General features: G+C 36.3%; 1 protein-coding gene across 1 annotated transcript in view; it reads left to right on the top strand.

Annotated features, from left to right (window-relative positions):
- Positions 1 to 12,906, top strand: part of LOC129242144 (uncharacterized) — a 228,347-nt gene extending 215,441 nt beyond the window's left edge. The window contains exon 9 of the mRNA XM_054878706.1: positions 12,805 to 12,906. Coding sequence (XP_054734681.1) covers positions 12,805 to 12,906 — 102 coding nt within the window. The remainder of the gene's footprint in view (positions 1 to 12,804) is intronic.
- Positions 12,907 to 14,672: the final 1,766 nt, after the last annotated feature.

The raw sequence follows: 14,672 nt of genomic DNA, 5'->3' as shown, positions 1-14,672 counted from the left end.
GTCGAGCCAAGGTGCACCAAGACATTGTATTTAAAGCTCTGGAAAGAGGGTAAATAGTCAAGGAGGGAAGGAGAAAGGTATCAGAGAAAGACGTAGGAAAGAATAGAGACAGAGATAAAGGTAGTTAGTCCTGTGAGAACTTTCCAGATTCTTTGGCAAATCCGTAAATATCTTCCAGTTTTAGAGAACGATTACACAGGCCTGCAAAATCTCGCTTTTTTACAGCTTCTAAAACGGCTATGGGTGTTTCCTGAAGGTTTTTTTATGCTGAAAATGAATATGACCTTGAAAATGCTCCAGCACGTCAGGATTTTTGGCAATTTGAGGTTAAATAGTCAAAAAATGCGGATTTTGGCCATTTTTTTAATTTTTTTTGAGCAAGGTAAAGTTTTTTTTTTAATTTTCCACAATGGCATCGCAAAGTACTACTCCTTGGCTTTAAGGTCCTTTTTTAAAAATATTTTTACGATTAATATATTGTAAAAAAAGTTATTCTATTTTGAATTGGAGACTTTTTAGATATGCAAATTCAACCTTTCTAACTCTCTAACGCCCCTGTAAAGGGCGAATTCAAAATAGTATAACTTTTTTTATATTAATCGCAAAAATATTTTGAAAAATGAATTTTAAAGCTGAAGACCAGTACTTTGCGATGCCGTTATGGAAAATTAAAAAAAAATTTTACCTTGCTCAAAAAAAAATTTATCCGATACATTTTGGTACATAAACTTTATTTTTACTTATTTGTAAAATGTGAAAAATTGATGAGTGATATAACTTTTTAATACTTTTTTTCGTAATCAGGACACCAAATTACAAAGTAATTAGTTAAAATTATCGAAAAAGTTTTTTGGTGTTGGCCTGTGTTATTACTCATTCTCACGACATCGGAACTCAAACTCGTAGTCTTGCTCTAGCTACTCACAGAGAAAGTGATCAGTGCTATCCGCCCCCTCCAGTCAAGACAGGCACGTTGGGTCCTCAATGCTTCCAATGGTGGTCATAACTTTTTTTGTGAAAATATAGTTTGTACAACAAAAAAAACATATAACGCAAAGTTTCAAAATAAAATTTGTTAAAATTTTTTGGTTAAAAAGTTAAAGGTTCTGACAAAATTTTGAAAAAATTTTATTTTGAAATTTTTTATCAGAACCTTTAACTTTTTATCCAGAATTTTTACAATTTTTCTGGCTATGCATTTTTAAAGCCCATTGAATTTTAGTAAGTGCAAGTTTCGAGTAGCTCAAGGTTCGCGTTGATTTTTGACAACTTTTTTTCGCAGAGGTGTACCGCGTTTTCTTCCACAATAAAGTAAATTTTTTTATATGGAAGTAAATGTCTAGCACCATCAACAATGGGGGCACGAATTAATTGTGGTTACGGCAAGTACAATCCTTTTTTTCTAAACTTTTTGCTATTTTCCAAAGTGTAATCCAAATATGAAAATGTGAAAAGTGAGGTTGGGTTATTGACATTTTTTTGTGGTTACTTTCAGGTGTGATTTGGATTGGCAAAAAGTATTATTAGACTGTTAAAATATTTAAAAAGAAGAAAAAATGGTCATTTGCATAATTTTCTGCAATTTTGTGCGGCAAATACCTACAGATTATGAAGCAGATATTTCAAGAGTATACAAACTTATCAAGTAATTTAATTACCGCTTATTACTTACTAAGCATTTTTAAACTAGCAGAAAATGTATGTAATTAACCTTAGTGACATTTTACACGCCTCTGAAACATACATACGTACAACACTGACATTGTTTTTTTTGTTTTTCTGTTGCCTTAGTTTTGTCTTTTTTGTGTAGGATTTCAGGTGACTTCTGTCAAGTCATTTGCCGCTGCTGTTATTATTCATTATTTCTGTAAATTTTTTCCAACAAAATTTTCAAACAGTTACAGACAGTTCAAACGTACATATAAGTACATATATTGTTTATATACCTTTTTTCTCTTCATACACACACACATACACGTGTAATGTTTTTTTTTTATTCTACAACATTTTTCTGTCATTTTCCCACTATACGCATAAGCAGTGTCAGCTGAGTATTGTAGTTGGTGTAGCGAAAATCTGAAAGACAACCCAAGCAATTACGAACGCAACTTCGTTCTTTCTGGTGTCATGCGCTAATGGGGTTCTTAACCTTTTCTGAAGATGAATCAAATTATGCATGGCAAAGTTTGTCGGCAGCGTGGGTATTGAGGTAGCAGCATTCAAAAGTTTAAATATGGGAACAACAATTAGAAGTATAGTTTTATATTTTTTTCTCAGCTCAGTAACAGGAAGTGCAGAAATCAATTTGTGGTCTATAATTTGGGGTATCCACTTATTTATTTGTTATTACCCCAAAAAGAAAAATCAAAAACAAAAAAGAAGGAAAAAATTGGTTTGAAAATTTTCCTACGTTGTTGTCTTTGTCCGCACAAAAGCATGCTTAGGTCATCTAATCGACTGATAAGCAATGCAAGACACGAATTTGCTGGCAAATGAGTTATGTTGTTCTAACTAAAGATAAGCAGTGAGTTTATAGCACAGGGTGGCTCGATTGCAATGCAATTTGATGGATTTTTCGAGCATCTTATAATCTTGCATTTTTATTTCACTGAGTCGGTGAGCCGGTGTATAAAGAAGTTCATTAATTAGTTGTGAGAAAATAAAGAGATTTTTTTAAGAGCTTGGTAACTTAAAATTATAATAAAAAAAAATAAATATTGTCGGCATGAATTTTTCTTTATTATAATCTAGCAGATAATTCCATGGCATTTATTTTATAAATATGATATATGACATATATCAGCTGGGGCTAACGGTTTCATGGTTCATTCGAGCAGGCTAAATTTTGAATATTTTTTCCAATGAGTCCAATCAACAAAAATGCTTTCAATGTTCAGTTGTCGTCAATTCTTGTACGAGCTGTATTTTTTAGATACGTAATAATACGTTCACATATGCATTAATCACCTATAAATCCATCAAATTAATCTACCCGTTTACATATGGCAGATTACCTGCAAAATTGACATTCAGCTGTCAATACTGCTTTGAGAGGTTTTGGTTGGTTGGTTGGTTAGAGTGGTGATTCATCCAGAATCCAACTAGCGCTTCCGCACCATTTTGTTGCCACATCCTCATTACCAGTTATTTGTAGCAGGACTATATCCAGTTTGTGCGGTTTAGGAACCTTATTAGGTTGTTGACGTCTAAGCCAGACAGTTGCTCGAGACTCTCGAACAGCGGTTTGCCCAGGGTTAACATTCTGTCCTTCCATAGGGCAGGGCATTCGCAGAGGAAATGGAAGATTGTTTCTTTTTTCTCCGGTTGTTTACAACTATGACAGTATATGTTGTGAGGGATGCCCATTTTGGCGGCTTGTTCTCCGATAGACCAGAAGCCAGTTATGACTGCCGTAAGTCTACAGGTGTCCCGTCGTTTCATCTTTATTAATGTCGATGATTGCTTGAGGTTGTAGGTGGGCCATAACGTTCTGCTGATTTTGCATTTCGTCTGGTCTCTCCATCTACAATCTGCAATTCGAAGGTATTTTAGGGAAATAGCATTCTTGACCGCACCTAGTGGAGTGAATACTGATACTGCAAGAGCGCTATTCATGGCAGATCCCCCTTTTGCCAGTTCATCAGCTTTTTCGTTACCTTCTATGTTTCGGTGTCCCGGGACCCAAATTAAGGTTACTCTATGGTTTTCACTCAAGTTGGTGAGGCTATTCCTACTTTGCTCCACCACCTTAGAGGTTGTTATAGTCGCGTCCAGCGCCTGGATTGCGGCTTGGCTATCCGAAAGAATAGCGATATTGCCCTTAAAAGAGAAATCTGCGATTAGTAACCTACAGGCTTCCCCAATTGCTAGTACTTCCGCTTGGAAGACGCTGCTGGTATTAGGGAGACGTACAGATTTTTCAAAGAGGTTTTTCTTCATAAAAATTATTTTGGTGGAATATTTCGATGTTTTTGGTTTTTTTAATTATCACTTTCGATATGAAGAAAATATGATACAAGGAGAAGGAATGGCTAATTTAATTGCGCAATTGGCTGCTAATAATAAACAGTTGGCGGAAATCCGTATGTGACGTTTATTGAGGTTGCAAAAAATTATGACAGCAATACGCATGGAAAATTCTATATTACATTTTATAATAAGTAATAAGAGGACAAAACGTTTATGGACACACGCTTTTTTCTGTCAAATGAATCCATAATCTAAACTATAAAGGGTGAATGTCTGTATGTTGTCCGCGCATCACTACGAAACGACAACACCAAATGACGTAAAAATTTTTATACATTCATTTTTCACCCAATGAAGGTCAAAGGCATGTTTTTATGATGGAACTCCCTTCCCATATAGCCCCCAGGCCGCGTCGCCACTCTCATTCGTCACTAATAATCGAATATTTGCTTAAATTTAATCTAAAAAATCTTAGTTTTTCCTATTTCCCACTATTTATAGCACACTCTAGACTTCATAATCCACATAAGCTGTTCAACTATGACCCAAATGCAAAGTTCAAAAACGGTTTGAGATAGAAAATTTATAAAAATAATTTTCCTTGATATTTTTCTGATTGGTTGTTTTGATTTTATTCAACAAGGCATAGCAACGGATGCCGGGTATTGTAATATTATGGTTATTAATAAAAAAATATTTTGTAAGAAATTATTGTTTGTAATTCTTTTATATACGTATTCTAAATCCCTCAAAACTCCTACGCGAGCGGGGCCGCGGGTTAAAGCTAGTTAATAATATTTAACAAACATTTTATTGGAATTATGTCTGCAAACCTTTTTTCTTTGCCGGCATCCATTTCATTTAATTTTGTGTGGAAAATCCCGCTTTTTAATTACGGATTTTGAGTTAAGCGCGAAAAAGTAGATTATCTACTTACATATATCGCACCCTAAATACAAAAGGGTCACAACTCAAAATGTACTTCTGCTCAAATATGAACGAGACGTTATCAATAAAACGATCCGCGGATGACATATGGCAAAAATAAATTTTTTGTTTTTTGGTAGGACTGTTATAAGCTTACATGGCAAATTTCAGCGTGATATGTCACATAGTTTGTTTTCTGTGTTACTGTAAACAAGTCAAGCTCGAGTGTGGAAAATTTTGAGTTGTGACCCTTTTGTATTTAGGGTGCGATATGTGAACGTATTATAAGCCAACATCCTGTCATTAGTTCAGTGAAATTCCTATATTTTCCCTTTCAATATTTTAGTAATTTGCAGTTCATTTGAGCAACCCTGTGGTAGTAAGAAAAATACTCCAAGCTAGTAGACGTGGGTGTGTGTGTATGTACGCTTTATAGATTAAAGGAAAAAATACATTTATGCTTCACATCTTTTTGTGGCTGTTTAATTTATTACAAGCTAAAAAAAACAAAATTAAATCAGAGATGTTGCAGGCACTAAATTCTATTGAATACGAAGTTAGTTCTGCCTTTGACTTAAAAATAGCGGTACGCAAAACTAAGCCTTTGTCTCTCTCTCTGTTTTTGCTTTAGTCGCTAAATGCAGCTATTGTTGTGATAGAATCGGCATTGCGGCTACTTTTTGTATTGCAAAAGTTTGTTCTCAAATCAAGTTAGGTTCGCTTGTTACTGGCGGCTATTTGCAGGCCTTTGTCTGCTTTAAAAAAACCAAAGAAAAAAAGAATGAAGCGCATTGAATTTGTGCTACCTTTTCTTAGAACTTTCTAGTCACTAGATTGGCTTTTTCTTCTCAGTGATATTGGGAGCAAATAAAGTTGGAAACAATAAAAAAATAATATATTAACATAATATAACATAAAGATGAAGCAGATGAGTTAAAGAAAGCATGCAAACTGAGATTCAAGTTACGGAAGTTAAAATGCAGCATTCATTATAACCAAATTAGTAGCAGTAAATGGCGAAAAGTACAAGTATTCATAAAATGTGTGAAAAAAGCGCAGTAAAAACGAAATAGCTGAGAAGCGGCAGTTCAGATTACATCAAAGTAAAAAGTAGTTACTTATGTTGGTATATCAAAAATAAACAAGGAAACAAAAAATAATAATAAAAGTCGCTTTTAATGCAGCGGCTCTAAAATCTGTGATAACTGCAACTTCAAATGGTTGGTTGGGTTCAAATACTTGAACAACAATTATTGACTAGCTGATAATTTAATTATTGGAAAAAATATGAGATTGACTTTTGATTTCGAGACTGAAAAAAATAAACTGAAAAACCTCTTGTATTATTGTGTAGTATGAGCTGTGAGTGGAGCTTCTTCGCCAAATTATGATTATCAAAAATTTATGTAACCCAAAGTTTTGTGCGATTAGCAAATGACAAATTGTATTGCCAGCGATAAACTTGTCGACTTTTTCATTAGAGAAAGTTCTGTTATAAGTGCACGTATTCACGTGCTTAAAATCTATCCAAAATCTAGGAAAAAGTAAAGTCAGCCAACAGGTCTGAGGCTGTGTACACAGAATAAAATGTCTTCTACAGGGCTCGACATTCGAAGTGCAAGCAATTAAAAAGGCCATAAATTTAGTTTGGAAAATTACTTTTATTTAATTCAAACTAAAAAATGTGTGAAAATAACACAAAATTAAGAATCAATTTACTTTTGTTCCATATGGCCTTGAAACGGTGCAGAAACCAATCGCAAGCTGCCCGAATGTGACTTGAAGATATTTTGGACCACTCGCGGGCAATGGCTTTTTCCAGTGCCACGAGACTGGTGAATCTTTCACTTCAGATCCTGCTCTCCAAAATGTCCCAAAGAGAATAATCCAGAATAGAAAGAGAATGAGGAGAGCCATTATGTGGACGTTATGAAGTTCGAAACGTGGTTTTTTAGCCATTCTTGGTTCATTCAAGCTTTGTGAGACGGTGCCGAGTCCTGTTGCAAAATCCATGGTCTGCCTCTAAAATTTTGTCTGGCCACGGTTTCAAAGCAACCCCCAGAATACTTTCCCGATAATATTTCGCATTTACCTTGGCGCCATCGATGAAAACGATTGGAGGGCGTCCATCTGCGGTTACAGTGACCCAAACCATTACCTGTGTCGGGTGCTGCCTCCTGGTGGCCAATTGATGACTCAAATTCTCGTATGAACGATCGGTCAAATAAACCCTATCGTTTTGGGAGTTTACGAATTGCTCAATTTGAGAAATTTTCTCGTCAGAAAACACAATGTTCGGAAATTCCCCGCTTTCGGCCAAGCTAAGCAACTCCTTCGCTCTTTGAAGTCTGATTTGTTGCTGCTTTGGTGTGAGACCATGCGCCTTTTGGATCTTGTAAGGCTTGAATTTGACATCATTTTTCAGTATGCGATGGATTATACGGTCAGATATTTTCAGTTCTTTCGCCATTTGATTGACACTTCGTCGAGGATTTCACTCAAGTTCCATCTTCACTTTTTGAACCATTTCACGTAACGTTGCAGTCTTTCGATGACCACCTCCATGACGTTTCACGATGCTACCAGTATTATTGTAACGAGTACTGGTGCGATAAACAAAAAATTTATTTACTTTAAGGTGCTCGAGCTCACGATTCTTGCATAAAGTAGTCTTTTGAACCCAATATGCGAAAAGTCAAAACTACAAAATGTTCTAGATGCAATGTTGAGATAAATCCTTCCAGGGAGGAAGAATCAATCGACAAGGCCACCATTGACGTCAAAGACGAAGTAAAAAGATGAATGAGATCTTCTAGTTGGCAGGAATTTCAAATTAATAAGAAAATATATTCAATCCAGTAAGATGAAATGGGGTCATGAAAATGCACCCTTCGTAAAGCAAAGCCAAAGCAAGCTTTTTGGATGTGTTTAACTCAATGAATATGTCGGCATGATACCGTATATAATTTTATCTTTTGTATATCAAGTCAAAAATTTCTTATTGCACCGTTGATAGTGCGCCACCTAAATAAATTTTCTGACTATTCCTCAGTTTCGAGTCAATGACATAAGTGCTCACATGCTGATCCGATATGATTTTATCAACATTTTCGATAATACTAGACACCATAAAGCAATAATTGCAACCATAATTACATTCGGCACTGTATTGAGTGCATTACATCACATCATACATTTTGTTGGGCGTCTGCTCCAACATTTCATTTTTGAACGCTGTAGTGCACAGCTGGTATCGCCTTCAAATCCTTAAAAAATAAGAATGGTTTGAAAATTAAGAATGACCGGGTCTTCCTTCATTTTCCATTAAGCGGCAAAAAGACGCTTTTAAGTGCTTCACATATACATATGCACACTTATGCTTACATAATCAAGTCATTTTGTCGTTTTACAATATTCGCAGTATTTTTCATGATATATATTATATTTTTTTAACTTTTTATAGAAATTAAGTTATTTATGCATCAAAGTTCTAAATTTTGCACAAAATTCACCAAAATTTAATACATTCGAAAAAACTGTCTTCAAAGTTTCTAACTTTTCAATCAGAATCTTTAGAAACTTTTATGGTATGCTGTTTTGTAGGCCATTCAATCAGTGCTATAAAGTGTAACTTTTGAAATCGCTTAAAAATGAGTTGTTCTGTTTTTTTTTTTTTTTTTTGCATGCGATGTTGATCATTTTCTTCCATATCAAATATGTCTGAAGATGTACTTTATAAGGAATAAAATTCTAAAATGAATTTTTGTTGTTGTAATATTTCCAAAAATTTCTTGTTTTTATTAATTACTGAGACTGTGCTCAGTAATCCCTTAAAATTTCATGGTGATACCCCACAACTAATCAGTAACGTACAGCGAAGCAGTAGAAAATGAGCGCAAAAATCTGCTCTGGCGAAATGTGCGTTTGCAAATCGATCGAAGCGCCGCTACGTAAATTAGTAAGCAACACTTTAAAAACACCAAAATTTTTAACATTGAATGAGTCTCAAAATTTAAAATTTTTATTTTTAACTAGCAAACCCGGCCCGCTTCGCTGGGCACACTTAAATAGAATAGATATGGTTTAGAACAGAAAAGATATGGTTTTCATATTATGTATGTCTTTATTCTCACATTATTTATTTCTTTATTCATACCACGTTTTTGTCTCTATCTCGAGACCCCAGTCACGGAGCGGCACGAAAAATACTCTGAACTAAAGCATTCACTAACAGCTTCCATTTGATACCTATATTGTACATACACATCCGAAGGTTACCCGGGCCCACGTTTTGACCTATATCTCGAGACCCTAGTCACGGGGCGGCATGAAAAATACTCTGTACTAAAGCATTCACCAACAGCTTCAATTTGCTATCCATATTGTACAAACACATTCTGGGGTCCACGTTTTGGTCTCTATCTGGAGACCCTAGTCACGGAGCGGCACGAAAAATACTCTGAACTAAAGCATTCACCAACAGCTTCCATTTGATATCCATATTGTACAAACACATTCTGGGGTCCACGTTTTGGTCTCTATCTGGAGACCCTAGTCACGGAGCTGCACGAAAAATACTCTGAACTAAAGCATTCACCAACAGCTTCCATTTGATATCCATATTGTACAAACACATTCTAGGGTCCACGTGTTGCTTTCTATCTCGAGACCTTAGTCACGGAGCGGCATTGAAAATACTCTGAACTAAAGCATTCACCAACAGCTTCCATTTGATACCCTATTGTACATACGCATCCGAAGGTTACCCGGGCCCACGTTTTGACCTATATCTCGAGGCCCTAGTCACGGGGCGGCATGAAAAATACTCTGTACTAAAGCATTCACCAACAGCTTCAATTTGATATCCATATTGTACAAACACATTCTGGGGTCCACGTTTTGGTCTCTATCTGGAGACCCTAGTCACGGAGCGGCACGAAAAATACTCTGAACTAAAGCATTCACCAACAGCTTCCATTTGATATCCATATTGTACAAACACATTCTAGGGTCCACGTTTTGGTCTCTATCTGGAGACCCTAGTTACGGAGCGGCACGAAAAATACTCTGAACTAAAGCATTCACACACAGCTTTCATTTGATACCTATATTGTACATACACATCCGAAGGTTACCCGGGCCCACGTTTTGACCTTTATCCCGAGACCCTAGTCACGGGGCGGCATGAAAAATACTCTGTACTAAAGCATTCACCAACAGCTTTCAATTGATATCCATATTGTACAAACACATTCTAGGGTCCACGTGTTGCTCTCTATCCCGAGACCCTAGTCACGGAGCGGCATGAAAAATACTCTGAACTAAAGCATTCACCAACAGCTTCCATTTGATACCCATATTGTATATACACATCCGAAGGTTACCCGGGCCCACGTTTTGACCTATATCTCGAGACCCCAGTCACGAAGCGGCATGAGAAATACTCTGTACTAAAGCATTCACCAACAGCTTTCAATTGATATCCATATTGTACAAACACATTCTAGGGTCCACGTGTTGGTCTCAATCTCGGGACCCTAGTCACGGAGCGGCATGAAAAATACTCTGAACTAAAGCATTCACCAACAGCTTCAGTTTGATATCCATATTGTACAAACACATTCTAGGCTCCATGTTTTGGTCTCTATCTCGAGACCCTAGTCACGGAGCGGCATGAAAAATACTCTGAACTAAAGCATTCACCAACAGCTTCCATTTGATACCCATATTGTACATACACATCCGAAGGTTACCCGGGCCCACATAGGGGTGGACTACCCTTAACATTTAGGGGGATGAAAAATAGATGTTGGCCGATTCTCCACCCTGGCCGACAATCACGCTAAGGATCACAAAAATCGGTCGAGCCGTTTCGGAGGAGTTCAAGTTCGAACACCGTGACACGAGAATTTTATATATAAGATTTTTTTAGTTCACTTTTACTTACCTCAAATCCAAAAAACAAAAAAAAAAAACGATTTTCTGAAAGTACTTTGCTCACTCGGCATGCAGTCGTGCCCATATTAAAAACCAAAATTTTCTGAGAAATCGCTTAATAAAGAACAAAAGACCGTTCAAATGAGGCTAAAGCCTCACTAATACCAAGGTGCCATTGCTAAATTCTTTTAGTAAAAGTTCTATAAATATCTCAGTTTTCCTTCGATTTGCGTCAAATTTTCACACAAAATTATGGAAGCGTTAGCCTTTTTAAATATTTAAAAACACACAAAAATTGCTCCCTTACCCTCTTAAAAACGTTTCTCTGTTGTATTAAGCGTTAAGGGCGACTTTCTAAATTTTCTATTAAAATTCATTTGCTCTTCAAGCACTGATTTGCTTCTCCGACTGCCTTTGATGTGCTGTAGCAGCGCCATCTGCTTCATTTGTAAAATTTCATTAAATCGGAATCAAACATTTAGAGTGCGGTTTTGCTGCCAATACTCTTTAACTACCCCGAGCTTAGCAGGCAAATTTTTTTTTAAATTACCTTCTGAATGTAAACCAAATCGGAACATAAATACGAAATATCTTTGCTGCAGCAATACCTAGCGGTCCATTTTCTTTTTTCGCTATATAGATCACTATCATGAACTCAATCGACCCATAAGTGAGGTATTTCAAAGGCAGAGAAACGTAGTTTTCACTGCTGCTTCTCTATACTTTTCGAAAAAAAAAAAAAAATCTTTAGCTCATTTCAGTCACAAGTTGAGGAGATCGATAGCCTGATTATATATAGGTGATTATTGTAAATTGCTTCAATACATAACGAGATATATATGTGATCGCCTATTTTATTTGATCTAAGCGCTTTCTTCTTTCGACGAAGGTTGGCTGCTTATCAAATTTCATCTAAATATTTTATTGTAGATTGTTGAGGTTAATTCCGTACATCAGAAGAAATTTGGGAAAGAAAAAAAAAACAGAAACAAATTATGAATGATCTTGTTCAATGTATAAATAATCTAGTTCCTAGAAATATAGTATATTTAGTAAACAGTTTCTGCCAAAATTACGAACACATTTCTCTAACATACACCGCCATTTATGTAACAGCATGACAGTTTGGCCTTCAAGCGCCACCCATAAATGACAACACTGGCTACTCAGCGCCATTTCAACAAAGAAAAAGATATTAAATAATGAATTTGCAAATGAGTGACTAACAGTGGTATTGTGACAAAAAATAAAATTGAGAAAATAATGTATTTGTAGAATTATAAAAGAATTATTGCGCTATGCTTTTATTATTTCTTCAGTGCTTTTACCAGGGTCGTTTGAAAAGTTTGGGCTAAAATGAAAACTACTGAAATGTTTGGGATAAACTTTTTTATTTTTTTCCACATAAGGAGACTATAGGCTTCTACAGTAAGTCATTTCTTCAAATTGGGGAACATATAAGTAGTGCGAGGGATTCGAGTGAGTCAGTGGGGATCTGAAATTATTATTTCAATTAATTTTGTCACCACAACTGCTGAGGCGTGAGCTGGTGCGTTGCCTTGATGGAAAAGGAAAATCACTCGATGACTCGATGCCCTCCATTCAAACGAATGCCAAGCACAAAGCAATGGACCGATCTAGCTGAAACTTGGTGTATGTACTTTCAAGAGACGCTACTAACCAAAAATCAGTTCAATAAGCGCAAGTAGTACCATTTCTCTCACGCTGCATGGACCTTTCAAGCGACCCTCGTAGTACGTACCATATACGTACGTATGTGTTTTCGTACATAGGCGTATTTTTTCATGATTATCGGCAATTTTAATTAAAATTTATTATTCCTTTTGAGTTTGTGACAACTGTAATTAAACAAATTTGCCTTCACTTCCAATTGGATGAATAAATATCAAGAAAGAAGAAGACCACACACATGTTCACATTAATATAAAACATATATACCTACATATGCAGATACCGCCAACACCGCCGACAGCGCCTTGCTTTTCTGGCAAATTAATTATGATGCGCGTGCGTCATTTTGCTGAATTGGCGAGTGACTCAGTGGGCGAGTGAACCAGTAGCCGCTTACGCGCAAACAATTTGGGCTTGCACTACATTTTTCCATTTAAATAATAAAGCAAATAATAAACTACTCAGCAGCGGCAGCAAAGAGTGATTGTAGCAATGAAAATAGAAAAATTGCAGAAAATCATCAAAATTGCGGGTTGAGTAACTGCACATACATATGAGTGTGCCTGTATGTATGTACGTATAATACGCCAAGCAATTTCAGAAGTAAAGAAAAGGCACCACAATGAACTAGTCAACAATAAAGCTATATGTATGTAGGTATTGCACAAATACAAATAAAATAATTTTTTTTAATACATATATTTTTTGCATGCATTTGTGTGCAAAAGATGAGCAAGCGCTTAATTAGAGCAACATCTGTGTGGCACATTTTCATAAATTGAATCAGCACAATTGGCAAGAGGCTGCAGCAGCAACAGCCGCGAGAAAGCGAACAAACAAACTACAAAATAAATAAGTAATAAAAAAAAAATAAAAATAAAAATTTAGTACTGATCCAGCAAAAAACACAATAACAGACAGATATTTCGTTATGTGAAGCTTAGAAGCATTGAGCTTTTGAAAATCACAATTGGCGCTGCTCAAAGATAACAAAAAAATTATGATGAACCACAGATGATTTAGGTAAATTATGTTCAAAATTCAATGAAATTCTGAGCTCACTCACAGCTCACAGAAAAAAAATATAAGTAGGTACCACATCAAAGTTGATTTTGTTTTTAAATTCAACAATTTCTATTTATTATCCCACATCATTTCGTTTCCTTCAAAGTAAGCGGAGCTAAATCGGGCGAATACCGATATATGTACAGTCTGTGGCAGAAACAAGGAAACGCGATTATTCATGAAGTATAAAAGATATATAGTATATTTAAACATTTTTTGCATGAAAGCATGTACAAAACTACGAGTTGCAATTACTCAATAAGCCGTGTAGTCTTCTTCGTTGTCGAATATAGCCTGACATCTTCTCGGCACGGTTTGAACCAGCTTTTCTGCGTAGCTCATCGACAAACTTGACTCACGAGTTGCTTTAAATCATGGACTGGCCTTCCGGCAATATGCGTTTTCATAGTTCCCCACAAATTTTCAATGGTTTTGTCGTCTGGGGACTGTGAAGGCCAGTCCAATACTGTGACGCCATTTGCTTCTTTTGTTGTTTCTCAATGTGTTTTTCTGAGAGCATTGGTTTTTATGATGTGGTACGCTAGGATATGTTTACCTCCTTCAGTCCTAGTTCTATGGTGTTGATATTCACAGCTATTTCCTTTTTAGCATGAACTGATCGTGCTTGGCGTAGTGACAAAGAAGGGCCCCGCTTAAAAAGGTGGACGATCACTTTCGCTTCCTGCTTTTTGTTGTCACTCGCTTCAAGTCGCGCTCGGAAAAGCCATCGACAGTTTTGTACACCTTACACCTGATTACATACACATCACAACAAACCTTTTTGATTTTTAACAACTTTTGCAGCCACGGCGATAATTTCGGCCCTTTCGAATGCGTGCATAAAAATGTTACCTCAAAACGCTTCGCGTACTTCTCATTCATTTTTGTTTGGTTGCGTTTCGAACGACACTAACCTGAGTTAGCACTGGCGTCGTAGCCCTTGAGTGGGACTATTATGCAGCAAAGAGCAGAACGAAATATATCTTGAAGTTACAAGAAAAAAACGGTCCTTTCTTCTGACACAGACTGTAACAGACTGTCAACGCGGCAATAGACCAACGAAAGCTGATACAAATTTGTCT

This window comes from Anastrepha obliqua, chromosome 3 (assembly GCF_027943255.1).
Source record: "Anastrepha obliqua isolate idAnaObli1 chromosome 3, idAnaObli1_1.0, whole genome shotgun sequence".
NCBI classification, from domain to species: Eukaryota; Metazoa; Arthropoda; class Insecta; order Diptera; family Tephritidae; genus Anastrepha; species Anastrepha obliqua.
This window is presented reverse-complemented; position numbering and strand designations above follow the sequence as displayed.